We start from the raw sequence: 16,029 nt of genomic DNA, 5'->3' as shown, positions 1-16,029 counted from the left end.
GTGACCTTCTGGTGGCTATACCTAGGATCATTTTCAAAAGCCCTGCTTGATGGCGAGGGCCGGTGACCTCTGAAACTGGAGGGTGCCTCACCTGGGCGCCAGAGGAGCCAGGCCTGGCCCATTTGCCATGGCAGCACCTGGGGCCACGACAGCACCCACTGCCCCTGTTGCATTACAGGGCTCAGAAGGCAAACTCCACAAGGGGCCTGAGCCCAGGCCACACCCAGACCCCCAGCCCTCCCAGCCGTTTCCTGCTGCGCACGGGAAGTAAGTACACAGGGCCAGCGGCAGTGGCTCCAGTCTGACTTCACCCTGGGATGTGTGACTCATTAATCAGCAGCAGTGGCTTTTCCTGGGAAACAGCCAGCCCCGCTGCCACCAAAATGGACTGTGGTGCTGGCGATGACGGCCCTGGATGGGGACCTGCCTCCCTTTGAGAACAGCTTCAGAAAAACACACCACTCCTCAGAGCTGCCTGCCTCCCAGGGGCCCCGGGGGCATTCTGGAGGCCTGCGGCCCTGCAGCTGCCCATGGTGAGGCTGGGGCCTGGTTAGCAAGGGAGGGAGCCCCTACCCGCAGTCCCGATGCCCGCAGCCTGGGTACCTGTGGAGTGGCAGAGGTGACCAACACGCTAGCCATCAGACCATTCCTCTTGTACATAGTCTCCGGGCCGCAGGGAGCGTCAGGGCAGCCTCTGCCGGTGACATAACCCGTCTGGAGCCGTCCTGCAAAGCAAAGGCGTCCGTGAGAATCAGGCTCCCTGGGGAGCAGAGGACACCTCGAAGACAGGTGGTCCCCAGGTGGCTTCTGGCTAACACTGCCCACAGGCAGTGTCTTGGGCTGGTGCAGAGTTTGAGTATTTTTCAAGTTAATTACCAACATTTAAAAACTGGAAGATTTCACAAAGAACTCTGGATTCCTGCCGCTTCTGTCAATACTGGGCCCAGACTCTTGTGTGACGGCTGTCAGCTGGGCTCAGCGGCGGCGCCCCTTGTACAAGAGTGTGTGCCCTGGGTCCCCACCGGGCCTGCGCAACCTCAGCACCTGCCAGACTCTGTGGGCCTGGAGTCTGTGGTCTTTGTTTTTTTTTTTTTTATTATTATTATTTTACTTTTTTAAACTTTTATTTAATAAATATAAATTTCGAAAGTACAACTTTTGGATTATAGCAGCTTTTCCCCTCATAACCTCCCTCCCACACGCAACCATCCCATCTCCCACTCCCTCTCCCATCCTATTCTTCATCAAGATTCATTTTCAATTATCTTTATATACAGAAGATCAACTTGGTATATACTAAGTAAAGATTTCAACAGTTTGTACCCACACAGACACACAAAGTATAAAGTACTGTTGAGTAGTAGTTTTACTGTTAATTCACATAGTACAACACATTAGGGGCAGAGATCCTACATGGGGAGCAGGTGCACAGTGACTCCCATTGTTGATTTAACAACTGACACTGTTATTTATGACGTCAGTAATCACCCGAGGCTCTGACGAGCTGCCCAGGCTATGGAAGCCTCTTGAGTTCACAAACTCCGAAGCGGTCTTTGTTCTAAGGCAAAGGCACGGTGAGGAAGACAAATGACTCTGCCGCGTTCCACCGGGCACCGTAACATTCAACGCGACCTGGCTAACAGCACAGTACGGCCATGTGCCGAGCATACGACAGCCACGCGCACGATCCTGAGACGGGGCCTGGTGTCGCCCCAGAGTGCAAGTGCGGGACTGAGACCTGGACAGGAGGTAACTCGCGCCCTGGTGCCCGTCGTGCCCTGCCACTGCTGCGGCACCACTCAGCACCTGCTCAAACGTCACTTCTGGTGGTCAGTGTGGCCAGCTGACCCACACCCACATGCACACCTCCAGCCTGCTTCCATCACATCGCAGGACAGACAATGGCAGCAGCCAGGAGCTTCCCGGGGAGGCCCAGGTGGGGAGCAGGGAGGGAGGAGAAGACAGACCCCAGTTGGAAGCCAACTGTGACTGCCCAAGGGGTGAGGGGTCCCCTGGGCGAAGGCTGCAGCAGTGACGTCAGACAGAAGGAGCTGGACTGAGAGACAGAAAGGACAGATTCCACGGAGATGAGCTGGGGGGCCTGCTTGAGGGGGAGGGCCTGCCGGGGGGGAGACGGCCTCTGGAGCGATGCACGCTCTTCCCTAGGGAGGGAACAGATTGCAGGAAGCAGCGATGCGTTGACTTGGGTCATGTGACATCCATGGTGTCTGTGAGAAGCCAACACTGAAGATGCAGGATCGAGCCCCACGGTCACCGGGAGGGAGGTGTCGGCCTTAGCAGGCTCCTGGGTCCAGGGCCCCGCCACGCAGCAAGCAGATGGAGCCCAGCTCCAGAAGTTGGGTGGAGACCTCCCTGGCTCTTCCTCCCCTCACCCCACAGCTGCCATGCTCAGCCCGTCCTCGCGCCATCTGCCCAGAAACAACATTTGGGGTCCCCTGGGGGGTCTGCATGTGGACATGAGCCGACATCGCTGAGTTACAGGTTAACTCAGGTGTGACGACAGGGTGGCGGTCACACAAGACAAGGCCCTTGTCCTTCAGTGGGCGTGCGGCAGGGTCTAGAGGCGGGCCAAGTCTGCAGCTGGTTCCCCAGTGCGCCAGCAAAGCATGCGTGAGATGAAGCCAGTATGCAAAGTGCTAGTAACTGCCCGGTCCAGACAGCAGGGCACACGGCAGCTCCTACACTCCCTCTGCAGCTCTTCTGAATGCTTGACAATTTTCATAGTAAGAGGAGGGAAAAGAATGGTCAAGTACTTGGAGCTGGACTGGCCAAAGTCCTTCTCCATGGAGGACGCCCGCTTCTCCATCACTTTGGTCCTAGAAGTCACATTCTCATTCCCTTGGGATCCCCGCCCCGCCCCGCCCCATCCACGGCCAGCCCAGGTTTAAAGCAGCCGTATGAAAGACTCTAACGGACATGGTACAAAAGAAGATACAGCGATGGCCAACAAGGGGGACGCAAACCAAACCCAAGCCTGCTCAGCCCGGCCCCGACCACAGGCCTTGCTCCCCACTCAGCCGACAACCGCAAATCCTCGTGTCCCACAGTGAGATGCCACGTCCCACCCACCAGGACGGCCCCAACTTTAAACAAACACAACAGGCCAGGCCACGTGCTGGCAAGCGTGCAGGGGAACGGAGCCCTCGCCCACTGCTGGTGGGAAAGCCAAGAGCATAACTGCTTCGGAAAACAGTCCGGCGGTTTCTTAAAAAGTGAAACATAAGCTTACCACATAACCCAGCAAGCCTACTACGAGGTATCTACAAAGGAAAAAAAAAAATAGAAAGCATCTGTCCGCACGAAGACACGCGCATGCTGATAGCAGCGTCGGTCCTAGCCGGACCACTGGAAACTAGCCAAACGTCCATCGAGAATGGGCGCATCCACAGGACCAGGCCCCGCTCAGCAGCAGACAGAAACCTGAGAGGCAGGCTGCGTGAGAGACGTCAGATGCGGAAGAAGGCACTGTGTGGTTCCATTTTTAGAAATGTCCAGAATAGGCAACTTTACTGCGGTGGGCCGGGGGGGGCGGGGGGGGGACGGGAGCAGGACTGACTGCACGTGGACGAAGCGGGGTTTTTAATGTGATGGAAACGTTCTAAAACCGGAGCATGCCGGCAGTGACACGGCCCCAAAAGCGCAGAGTACACCCTAGGGCTTGCACGGTTTGAACCCAAAGCTGCACCCTCAGCTGTGCTTCGTGACAATGACCTGAGCTCCCTGGCCAGCGCCCTGGCCAGCGCCCTCTGGAATGACCAAGTAAGTATTACAGTACTGAGCATATGGTAGAGGCGTGGGAGGACGCTCAGGGGCTGTGCGTAGCAGACTCGGGAGAAAGGGCAGGGGATCGGTGCAGTGGTCAAGGTCCCCCGGGACACCCGCATCCCGTACCAGAGGGCCTGGGTTTCACTCCCAGGCTCCCGATTCCAGCTTCCTGCTGACGTGCACCCTGGGAGGCAGCAGTGACGGTTCAAGTAGTTGGGTCCCTTCCACCCATGTGGGGGACCTGGCTGGAGTTCCTGGCTGCTGGCTTTGGCCTGGTCCAGCTCCAGCTGGTATGGGCATTTGGGGACTACACCACTGTCTGCCTTTCAAGTAAAATGAAAATAAATTAATCAACTGAGAAGAAATCCAACTTGAGGAAGCTCCAGTATGGAAGAGACAGGCCAGAGAGGAGAGGCCCCAGTGCTGGAACAAACGAAAGGCTTCTGGGAACTGGGGAGGCTGGGACCCTCCAACCAAAACCCATGAAAAACCCAGAGGCTTCAAAACGGGACGCTGAATACTGAGACCAGAAGCAAACCCAACTCAGGAGCTGAAGGGCAGCGTGAGGCCGGGCACGCTGCTGGGGCTCTCAGAGCAGGACAACAGCCAGGGGCCCGGCCCCACTCAGCCACACTCTTCCGAGCCACAACAGTGCAGCCTGATGGCACAGGGCCTGTACAGGCAGCAGAGACACACGACAGGCCTGACAGACTGTCCACAGGAGGCCATGTGACGGCTGGCTGGACCCTGGCTCCAGAGGTCCAGGCAGAGGTGGGCTTTGCTCCTCTCAGGGTATGCCTGGGACTCTGTGGGTCTCCCCAAGGGAAGCAAAGATGTGAAGCCCAATTTCCCAGCCTTGCCCAAACCGAAAGTCTTGCTCTGCCCACCCACGTGGTGACTGTATTCTCCCACCACGGCAGCCAAAGTTCGGGGGTCCTCTTCTGCACCTGGCCACCAGCTCACTCCTTGCCTCCTGCCAGAAGGAAGCCCTCAACCCCAGCTCCCCAGCCCCATCCGGTGACCCGCACAGGGGCTCTCTCTCCACACACCAAGGCCAGCGAGGGCTGATGCAGGCACGGCACTGGCAAAGACACAGCTCGTGTCCTCTTCACCGCGGCCCCATGGGGTAGAGAGCGTGTGGATTTCTAGAAACTGGCTCAGGAAGGCAATGGGATTCACTGTTGGAGAGTGGCAAACCCCAGTCAGTCAACACCAGGGCCTAGGCTCCGGTGTCTCTGGTGCCACCCGCTGCAAGAGCCCAGGCATGGACTGGGTGAGGACGCCCTGTCCAGCCAGGCAAGGTTGTCAGTCACCACAAGTGTGAACCTTGTTCTCCAAGCTTCCACTCATGGACCCCTATCCTTTGTTCCTGAAACAATTCAAATCACATCTAAATGTCCACGAAAGAACAGGCTCCCGCTCTGTGGAACCAGGAGCTCCCACTGCTGGAAGGGGGCTCCCAGGCTCCCTCCATCCAAGGCTCCCCCTGCAGGAGGCTGCACCTGCAGGCACCCTCACATGGCCCCCGCCCACCTAGAGACCAGCTCGGCAGCTGCAGTGACCCACGATGCTTCCTACAGACAGCCGGGCTGGGAAGACGGGGCGCTTGTCTCCGCTCTGACTCCTGCCTGTCTCACCACTCACAGAAACAGCATAATTACCAGCAGCGGCTCTCAGACAAATGATACTGCACACGCTGCGAAGTAACAGTGCCAGGCAGAACGGACAGTCTGCCCGGCGGAGCCCAGCCCATCTGACCCCAGTCCCCGAGACTGGGCTGAGCCCCAGCTCCTCTTCCAGGAGGTCGGTCTGGCCCTGGCTACCCGACCCTGAAGGCCGCCTGCACCAGGGTGGACCCCAGTCTCTGCTGGACCACCAAACTGAGGTGCTCAGGAGCTGAGACTGGCCGCGTGAGAGGAGCGTCCTCAGAGGCCTCAAGCAAGGCCGGCTCCTGTGGAACAAGCTCACGTCATGCCGCCAGAAACTGGACCCTGAAAACCCAAGGGGCTCACTGGCAAGGGAGAGGAGACACAGTTCATTCCGCCTGGGGCCAGGCATCGCTCCGCCAGCAGCTCCTGACTGCTCTGTGCCCTGCACCCTGGTGACCACCTGGCGGAGCCTGTGCCTTCTCACGCAAGTGAGGAGCTCGTAACAGACGAGCACACAGGAAACCAATCATTAAATACAGTTGCTGAATTATCAAAACCCTACAATGCAGTAATAGATGTATGCTGGAATATAAGGGAATTATATTTTATTGTTGCATTAAGTACCAGGAGCTCCAACTGCTGCGATTTCCAGGTGGTTAAGAGCGCAGGTGCTCTGACATGCTCACAGCTGTTAAGTGACCGAAAGATGCTGGGCCTCCCACTGGTCGTGCTCACTGAGGACGTCAATAAAGGGAAGAAATCCTGGTTTTCAGGTGGAAGTCAGTGAACACAAAAATGTCCTTTTCCCATGTGAATCCATGGATGCCCAGGTCAAGAACCCTGTACCCACCCTGGGGACACTGAGTGGGCAGGCGCACAGGGCCCTGTTCCCACAGACCTCACACTCTAGGACAGAGCAGGACGTGGCATCAGAGAGCGACCTCGGGAAAGAAGCGGCCATAGGAGCTGGTGGGGGCAGGGGAGTTCCCTGCAGAGGGACAGCAGATGCCAGGGCCCTGAGATGAACAGGAGCTCACCAGGTTCATGATGGAGGCCGAGGGCCATGGCAGAGTTTAGTCAGCCAGAAGTGGCAGGAAGTGGTCAGAAGCAGTGCACAGACAGGCTGGGGCCAGAGCAGGAAGGGCCTCGCGGGCCACAGGGATTCTGTGGGGGCACCAGGAACCCAGGTCCACCTGCGAGTGCTGAGCCAGGATGTAATGCGACCCGCACGGTTTGCAGAGCACTTTGGGCCTGGGCGCAGCACTGTATTCAAGACCAAAGTGGAGGGCCGGCGCCGCGGCTCACTAGGCTAATCCTCCGCCTTGCGGCGCCAGCACACCGGGTTCTAGTCCCGGTCAGAGCGCCGGATTCTGTCCCGGTTGCCCCTCTTCCAGGCCAGCTCTCTGCTGTGGCCAGGGAGTGCAGTGGAGGATGGCCCAAGTGCTTGGGCCCTGCACCCCATGGGAGACCAGGAGAAGCACCTGGCTCCTGCCATCAGATCAGCGTGGTGCGCCAGCCGCAGCGTGCCGGCCACAGCGGCCATTGCGGGGTGAACCAACGGCAAAGGAAGACCTTTCTCTCTGTCTCTCTCTCTCTCACTGTCCACTCTGCCTGTCAAAAAAAAAAAAAAAAAAAAAAGACCAAAGTAGAAAGAGAACAGCCAGCCTGGCGGTCAGGGGTGGGCTGCTGGCGAGGGGAGATGGGGGGGAGGGGGTTGGGGTGTTCTGGAGGCTGGCGAAGGCCGGCTGCTGGGTGCACTCGGGCAGAGGGAAGGAGAGGGACGTGGCATCTACACCCGTGGCCGCACCCCGGGGCAGATGGTGGCCTGCCAGGGGCTGCTCAGCAGCTCACCCACCCACTCATTCCACACCACCCCTGCGCCAGCTGGTAGACCAGCCCAGGGGCTCAGAGCTGAGAACCGCCCAGGTCCTGCTCTGCTGGTGGCCCAGCCCTGGGTGACCAAGAGCTCAATGCCGCCTCATCATCCTGGACCCTGCCCTTGTGCCGAGCTCTGACTACAGGATTCATGTGCATTTAAAATTTTTTTTGTTTACAGATGAGGAGCCTGAGGCTCAGTGGGGTCACTGAACTGTAACAGGGACGCAGCTGTATATACGTCCCCTAAAAGGCAGGGAGGCTGGGGTAACAGAGTGGCACCAGCTTTCCGAGTCTGGGCAAATGAGTCTTACACCAAAAATCCAGCCATCCCTTCCCCCTCACCCTCCTGCCGCCTCTCTCAGGACTCCCTCTCTCCCTCCCTCCCTCTCTCTCTCTCTCTCTCTCTCTCTCTCTCTCTCTGCTAATGTCTCCCTGGAAAACCAAATGCTGCAGGAGCCCCGCGGTTCTCATGACGTAACCCGCGGAGAACGTGGCAGCTGTATCAGAACCGCAGAGCAATCCCACGTCTCCGCCTGTTGCCTACCACAGGGTCTGGTCCAGACCCCGGGCGCGCGGCTGACGAGGGCCAGGAAAACCCCCTGTGCAACTCTGGCTTCCTCCCAGACGCCGGAACCCTCCTTCCGGGTTTCAGGCTCGGGAACCCAAGAGAAGGACCTGGGCCCGGCCGGGGCAGACCATGCTGAACAGGCAGAATGATTGCTGTTTCCTACGCCCGCAGAGGTGGTTTCAAAGAAAACACACACATCCCAGCAAGCTCAATTACAGGACAGTGATTTCTTCCAAATGTTTCAGGCAAGTCTGAAAACAGAGCCTAAGCCCAGTCTACAAGCCCGCAACCCAGAGCAAGACCAAGCCGCCGCCCGCGCCTCCTCCCTGGGTCAGGCACAGGGGCCGTAACAAAGGCAAGTGGGGAGGACACCAAGGGCCCCTCCACCACTGGCTGGGGCCACTCCCAGAGTGCTAAGGACACGTGCACAGGCATGCACACTCTCTCTGAACCACAGCCACGGCACGCTGGATTTTGTATTCCTAAAAGGTTGCCCACCAGGGCAGCCACCGTGCTGGGACCGAACCACCTGCCAGCTGTTTGAGAAAGCCCCCCTTGTGGGACAGCAGTGCTGCTCTCCGCACTTCCCCAGGACCCTCTCCAAACTCAATCAGCCTCTCCTGGCACACAGCGGAGTCTGGCTACTTTCAAAGACAGGTCCTGGCCACGTCGGCACGTGTCAGACCTGAAACGCCACCCCTGCTCCTGCGTTCCTGGCTCCTTTCAAACCGCCCCCCAGACGTCAGCCGCCGCCTCTGGCCGCTGCCCTGAGGCAGAGACGTGGGGCTGGGGAGCCACAGCTGTGTACAAAAGGCTGCAGCAGGATAGCTGCTGCACTGGGAAGGACGGCTGGGGGCAGTCGGGGCTGAGTGCAGGCACCGAGATGGGGTACGGCCTGCAAGGCTGAGCAAGCACCCGCAGCAGAGACGGGGGAGCAGCTCTTTGGGGGAGGGGATCGTGGCAATCCATGCTCCCACGGCAGGTGTCCCCTGCACCCCCAGCCCAGGCCTGGGGAGACACCCACGCAGCTCCGGACACGAACAGCAGGCCTGGGGATGCCTAACCTTTGCAAGGATGAGGACTTCAGATTTTTTAAAATCAAAGTAATGCATGTGCGTGGTAGAATTACACAGACTGAACAAAGAGGTGTGCAATAAAAAAGGGCATGCTCCCCTCCCACAGTCCCTGTCCCTGTCCCCAAGGCCACAGCACAGCACCTGAATGTACACTCCCACAGCACAGACGCGTGGACACACAGCCAGCCAGCCACGTAAATACATATGCACGGGCCTTTTACACACACCCCATTCTAACAGTGAACAAAATGGCACACTTCCCTGACACCTGCGGATCAGGGGAGAACCTTGACAACAGAGTCATTACCAATTTGCCAATGCTTTCAAGTGAACTTGGGGTAGAACCTCCTCACAGAATTCAGATCTACCCAAAACGGCGGATGCTACCTCGGCACCCCCTCTTCTGCCCACAGACGCACCTGGCACACACCTCGACTGGGGAGGACTGACGGTAATGCTCAGATCCATGCTGCCACAGAGCCATCTCCACGGCTACAGGTGGAGCCAGGCACCCCTCCTGCCATGCCAACACTCACCCATCACTCACTCTGTGCCCGACCAAGGGCCTGACCCAGCCGACCGGCACAGGGAGTCCTGGGTGACGGAGCAGGTGTGGTTAGTACAGTGCCAGACAACAGCTCCTGCTTCTGCTGACCCCCCCACACACAGCCACCTACACCCCCGCCCATGGCCATGCTCTCCGGCACTGAGACCACAGGAAGTCAGCGCAGAGGCGAGGCAGTGCAGTGAATGTGAGCGAGGAACAGGTATTTCTCCTAAGGCCAGGAAGGGCCCTCTGGGGGCAGGAGAGGTTTGTGTTGCACCCCCTCCAGGGGCTGGAGACCCCCCACGCCCCATAGGAAGCCGGCACCACTCCCTTCCCGAGTAGGGCAGCTGCTCACCTGTACCCACAGGCTAGTGGATCCCAACGTCCCCTCATGGACCAGGGCTGCAGGGGCAAACCTGAGGATAAGCCTGGGGATACTCGGGGCGGGGTGGGGGGGCGCTTAAAGGGAACTTCAGGAAGAAGGGGTGAAACGGAGAGAAAGGAGACGATGGTCTACAGCATCTCCCAGATGCCCACAAAAGCCCCATGGAGCCCTTCCTTTCTGGAAGCCTGGACAGTGCAATCTCCCCTCTGTGTACTGCGGATGGCACCTGCGGGGTCAGGAACACAGCGACCCCTCCACACACTCCGCCCCAGGGGGAACAGCCTCGCCCCATCACCCCCTGAATCTGAATAAGGGCTTTGGCACATGGCAGGCAGCAGGATGTCACTGTCTGGGCCCTGGTCCACCACAGGACAAATGGAGCCCACCCCTGCCCCCTCCCCATGACGTACCACTACCAGAACCGTCAAGCAGTGCCCTGATGCCCCCTCACCCCCGCGGCTGACTCCTGACACATGGTGAGCCCTCCCCTGTCCCCCAACGGCTGATACTGAAAAGCATGCGTTTCCACTCCAGCCGTCCCCTCCCAGAGGGAGGCCATGAGCTGTGCCTGCTGCAGCATCAGCCACACTCCACGGCAGGAGGAGCCCAGCCACGCGCCCAGCGCAGCTGAGCCATTCAGGACGAGTGCCAAGGCCAGGTCTAAGGCTCTGAGGGCAGCAACGCCCAGGCACACCGCCAGGGGAAGCCCGATGTGCAAAGACACAGATGTTCCCGACTCCTGGTGCCAACCGCGGCAGAGGCGGGGCAGCTCATGGAAACTTGTGCTGCAGTTCGCTGGGGACTTGGGGGCTCCTAAGCTTGTCCTCAGTCTTAGCACGAGGAGGTGGCAGAGGACAAAATGTTGAAAAAGCATGAGGAAGTGGACGCCCATCAAAGTGCCTCCAAGAAGAGGGAGGCAGTCCTGGGGGCCGCCTGCTGGGGCAGGGGAACCTCATTTCAACCAGGGGCAATGCCACCTCTAACTCTCCCTAGACAGGTCTCTGGGGCACTGCAGACTCACAGAGGCCAGACAGATCTCATCCAGCGAAGCTCTCATTTGACACCCCCACCCCCAACCCGGCACAGATGGGGAGGTGAGCGGGATGCATGGGCCCAACACGGGGCTCAGGGTCCTGGGCTGGGACACAGAGAGGACACTGGGGAGGGGCGCTGTCCTTCGGCCAACATCCCACTCCATTCATTCACCGACACGCCAGTGAAAACTGCCCTGCGTCTCTCCCGTCAGACTGAGAGAGTTCCAAAGTAAGACGTTCAGAACTGTTTCTAAAAGGAGTCTACACTCACATCCCATCTAATCACGCAGCACACCCCTTGCACGCACACATGCACACGCACACACTCCCGCCACCAGGCCTGAAACAGGGGCTCCGCCGGCACCTGTGCAGAGGCAGGACCAGAGGGCAGCGGCTCTGGGTCCTGGCTCCACCATTTCAGAGCCATTACGCGTGGGTCCCAGGCACCGGGGTGGACATGTCCTAGGGATCTCAGCTCCCCACCGACCCAACTACTGGCCAGTTGGTAACAGTGCAGGCCATTGACAGGGCCATATTCCTTAGGGGCACCACCGAGAGCCAGTCACACACCATGCGGGGCCCTGCCCCTGGCCATGTGAGCGTAGGTGGTAAACCGGGGCCCTGCTTGGGCTCAGCCCTCTCCTACTTACTCCCCCACACGCCCCTGAGTGTGTGCCCGCCCGGCCTGCCTGTTCCCGCACACTGCTGCAGGCCCAGGGGCTGGATCAAGTTTAGGAGAGCAGGAGGCCCCCTAGGGCTGTGAACCCGCTTTGGCTGGAGAGCAGGCAGGGGCCCAGCTCCTAGGAGGGGGCTCGGGTGCTCCCTGCTGCTGCCCTCTCTGATCAGGTCCCTGAGAAAGCCCGGGTCAGGCGCAGCCCATCATTCCGTGAGGAACAGCCTGACGCTTCCCGCTGAAAAGGGAGGGAAGTTGGTACGGAGAGCAGGGGGGCCGGCAGGGCCCACCGGAGAAGGGGGCGCCGAGGCCGGCGCGGTAGGAGAGGAGGCAGCCCCACGAAGCTGCACGTCCAACTCTGCAGACAGGTTCCGGCCTCGGGATGAGGACATGGAGCCGCCCCCTCTGCTGTGGCCCCTGCACATCTCGTGGAAATAACAAACAAGGAGCAGAAAGAACCCGTCCCAGCACTGAGTCAGGGAAGGGGTCACAGCGAACCAGGAACTGCGGCCACCCGCCAGGTCAGCTGCTCCCCCGCACAAGCAACCCCGGACAGAGAAAGGTGCAGGCTCGCGAGCCCCAGGAGAAACACCTGGAAGCAAACTTCAAAAGAGATGCACAGAAATAGAAAACCACTTTACTCCAGGGCAGAAAGGATCTAAACCAAAGCAGCAGACGCCCCCACCCCCTGAACAAGGACGGAGCTGCCGTCCCTCAGTTCTCCCCAGCGAGTCCAGGAACGAAACACAAGTGCACTCCAGAGCCTAAGGCCGCTCATCTTAGAACTCGGCAAGCTGATTCAAAACTCCTTCTGGGAAAATAATTGAAAAGGCTAAGAAGTCTTGGAAAACAAAAAGCGTAAGGAGGGTCTTGTCCCAGCAGGCACAGCCCAGAGCAGGCGGCCACGGGCAGCACGGCTCCCTCGGGGAGCGCGGCATTTCCTTACGGCCCCACCGGCCCCGGGGTGCAGTGGGAAAGCGGATCATCGCGGCTGATGACTCAGAATTTCAAAAGGGGGAGGAGAGAGAATTTCTAATGCTCCCAACACAAAGGACTGAGAAGTATCTGCACTGATTGGACCCTGACATGTTACACACGTGTACTGACGGTCACACTGAGCCTCATTCCCATGCACGAGCGCCATGTGTCACTTAGAAACAAATCTAGAAAATCATCCGCAAGAACAAGATCATGCGTAAGAACAAGCAGTTGGTAGATTAAAGACTTCCAACACTTGAGCACTGAGAGGAGTCACAGAGCAGCATCTGTTACACTCCAGGTGACGAAGCCACTCCAGGGCAACATGCAGATGGCAGAGGGCCACTGGCAGATGCATCTGTGTTGAAAATTAACACAGCCAGGCCGGCGCCGCAGCTCACTAGGCTAATCCTCCGCCTTGCGGCGCCGGCACACCGGGTTCTAGTCCCAGTTGGGGTGCCGGATTCTGTCCCAGTTGCCCCTCTTCCAGGCCAGCTCTCTGCTATGGCCCAGGAAGGCAGTGGAGGATGGCCCAAGTGCTTGGGCCCTGCACCCGCATGGGAGACCAGGAGGAGGCGCCTGGCTCCTGCCTTCGGATCGGTGCAGCGCCGGCTGTGGCAGCCATTAGGGGAGTGAACCAAGGGAAGGAAGACCTTTCTCTGTCTCTCTCTCACTGTCTATAACTCTCTGTCTCTCTCTCTCACTGTCTCCGCCTATAAAAAAAAAAAAAAAGAGAGAGAGAGAAGAAAAAGAAAGAAAGAGAATTAACACAGCCAGGCACAGGCGTCTGATCTCGCGGGTAAGACACCAGGCGGGACACCTGGATCCCACTAAGAGCGCCTGGGGTCAAGCCCCAGCTCTGCGCCCAATGCCAGCTTCCTACTACTGTGCACCCTGGGCAGCAGCAGGTGATGATCCAAGTACTTGGGTCCCTGCCGCCACATGGGAGACCCCGATGGAGCTCCTGGCTCCTGGCTGTTGCAAGCATTTGGGGAGTAAACCAGTGGATGGAAGATCTCTGTCTCCCAAATTAAAAAAAGGAAACTTAATTAAAAGTTCAGGATTGGGTGTTGGGGCACAGCAGGTTACATTAGTGCTTGAGATTCCTGGATCCCATACTGGAGTGCTGGTTTGAGTCCTGGCTACTCCGTTTCTGGTCCAGCTTCCTGCTAAAGCACCCCAGGCGGCAGCAGGGGATGACTCAAGTACCTGGGAGACCCGGATGGAGTTCCTGGCTCCTGGCTTTGACCTGGCCCAGTGCTGGCTGTTGTGGGCATTTGGGGAGGGAACCAGGAGACAGACGATTTCACTCTCATTCTCCCCCCACCCCCAGCTTTCAAGTAGATGAAAATAAACATTAAAAGAGAGAGAGAGAGAGGGGGGCCAGCATTACGGCCCAGCGGGTAAAGCTGCCACCTGTGACACTGGCACCCCATATGGGCGCTGGTTCAAGTCCCAGCGTCTCCACTTCTGACCCAGCTCCCTGCTGAAGGCCTGGGAAAGCAGCACAGAATGGTCCAAGTGCTTGGCCCCTGCACCCACGCGCGAGACCCAGGAGCTCCTGGCTTCAGATGTCCTAGCTCCGGCCACAGCGGTCATCTGGGGAGTGAACCAGCCAATGGAAGACCTCGCTCTCTGTAACTCTGCCTTTCAAGAAAATAAAAATAAAATCTAAACAAAACCCCGCCCATTCTGCTCGGGAGCAGGCCAGCGTGGACACACCAGGAAGGGTGTGTGTGGTGTCTCAGGACCGGTGATGAACTCAGGTACCCGACAGCCAAGAATTCCGGTGCGAGCACTGCGCCCACGGGGGAGGGGCGGCCCTGGGAAGGGCCTCAGCCTGGGGCGGGGAGGGGGCTCGCGGGCCGTGAGGGGGAGTCTCAGGGCGGCCTCGTGGGTCCGGGAGGGCCGCAGTCCACACCTGTCAGAGGGGGCGGCTCGGGGTGGCCTTGTGGGACCATGAGGGCCGCGGTCCACACCTGTCAGAGGGGCCGTGGTCCACACCCGAGAGAGGGGGCGTCTGGGGCAGCGCCTTGCAGGGCCATGAGGGCCGAGGTCCACACCTGTCAGAGGGGCCGGCTCGGTCGGCCTCGCGGGGCCGCAGCCGTGGGAGGGGGCGGCCTGGGGCAGGGCTGCCGAGAGGACGCCCGCACGAGGGCCGCGGCCCGGACCAGAGCAGCGCCGACGGCGACGCCAACTTCCAGAAGGCGGGAAGCTGCGTCCGCGTGTGTGTCCAAGCGGACGAGCGAGGCCGACCTTCATGCGGCCCCCAGCGAGTGTCCCCCGTGTCTCCTGCGTGTCCAGCGCCGCCTGGGTGCTCGGGAGCACTGAGGAAAACCGCGGTCCACGGAGCGCCGCGCCGACAGCGGACAAGGCACGGGCGGGCTGCGTGGTGCCGGCACGGGAGGAACCGGCGGCCCTCACGGGAAGCTGACACGGGGCACGCCTTCAAATACCCACACACACGTGTCAACGCGCACACAGAACCACCGTCACCACCACCTCCTCTCAAAATTATTTGAAGTCGGAGTTACAGAAAGGGAGAGAGAGAGGTCTTCCATCCGCTAGTCCACTCCTCAAATGGCTGCAAAGGCCGGCGCTGGGCCAGGCCGAAGCCAGGACCCAGAAGCTTCTCCCCGGCTTCCCACGCAGGGGCAGGGGCCCACGCACTGTGGCCATCCTCTGCTGCTTCCCCAGCCCCTTAGCAGGGAGCTGGATCGGAAATGGAGCAGCCAGGACTCAAACCGGTGTCCACACGGGATGCTGGCTTTGCCACAACGCCGGCCCCACCACTTCCTCTTAAAAGTGTCATTGGGTGGCGCTTCCCGACATCGTCTGACTGAACGGGAAACGTGTATGAGCAACACAACACAACACTGCGGGGAAACGGAAAATGAACTTCGCAGACGAGCGGGGCTCACAGCCCGCGTTAGAAACAGCCGGGAGGCTGCGGGCCATGCCTGGTGCTGCGGCGCCCCCTGGTGGCCACTCACCTAACTGATCAGCCGCATACGCAGCCCTAACAAGGCAGCAAGGGGCCAGGTCCTGCGCAGGTGCACAGGGCCGGGGGGCGCCCCGGGGTACACCCAGCCTACTTCTCTTACTGCGGGGAAAACAAACACTGGCTCTTCTCCCTGAAACTCTCCTGTCCTCCACTCCTGGCTCCTTCCGACTCTCCCAGTCTCATTCGGAATGTCACTCCCCATGATGCCCTGACTGTATGTTCTCCAGGTTAAGGGCCGGCAGACCTCTCCCAGCACCTGTCACCTGTGTCGTACATGAACTGTGTGTCGTCTTCCTCACTGGACTGTCACAGCTGTGGTCACATGAAGGACATCTGGGAAGAGGGCCCCACAGGCAGCACCAGCAGCCCGCCCGGGGCTGGCACAGCTCACAAGCCCTGCCCTGAGCTAGCTCTCTGCTCACTTCCCACTCCTGATGCTGAGCCCACTGTG

The 16,029-nt window shown here is 59.4% G+C and overlaps 1 protein-coding gene across 23 annotated transcripts in view; it reads right to left on the bottom strand.

The window, feature by feature from the left end:
* Positions 1–16,029, bottom strand: part of RALGPS1 (Ral GEF with PH domain and SH3 binding motif 1) — a 264,237-nt gene that overhangs the window by 220,657 nt on the left and 27,551 nt on the right. For all 23 annotated transcript variants that reach the window (XR_016225247.1, XR_016225248.1, XM_017350051.4 and 20 more), the window contains one exon: positions 604–725. Coding sequence is in view for 21 of the 23 variants with exons in the window: in XM_089320132.1 (XP_089176258.1) it covers positions 604–725 (122 nt within the window). In the remaining 2 variants the exon portion in view is untranslated. The remainder of the gene's footprint in view (positions 1–603; positions 726–16,029) is intronic.

Source organism: Oryctolagus cuniculus, chromosome 1, assembly GCF_051225735.1.
Source record: "Oryctolagus cuniculus isolate XC-2025 breed Fujian yellow rabbit chromosome 1, ASM5122573v1, whole genome shotgun sequence".
Taxonomy (NCBI): Eukaryota; Metazoa; Chordata; class Mammalia; order Lagomorpha; family Leporidae; genus Oryctolagus; species Oryctolagus cuniculus.
The sequence above is the reverse complement of the archived record's forward strand: the minus strand, read 5'-3'. Positions and strand labels throughout refer to the sequence as shown.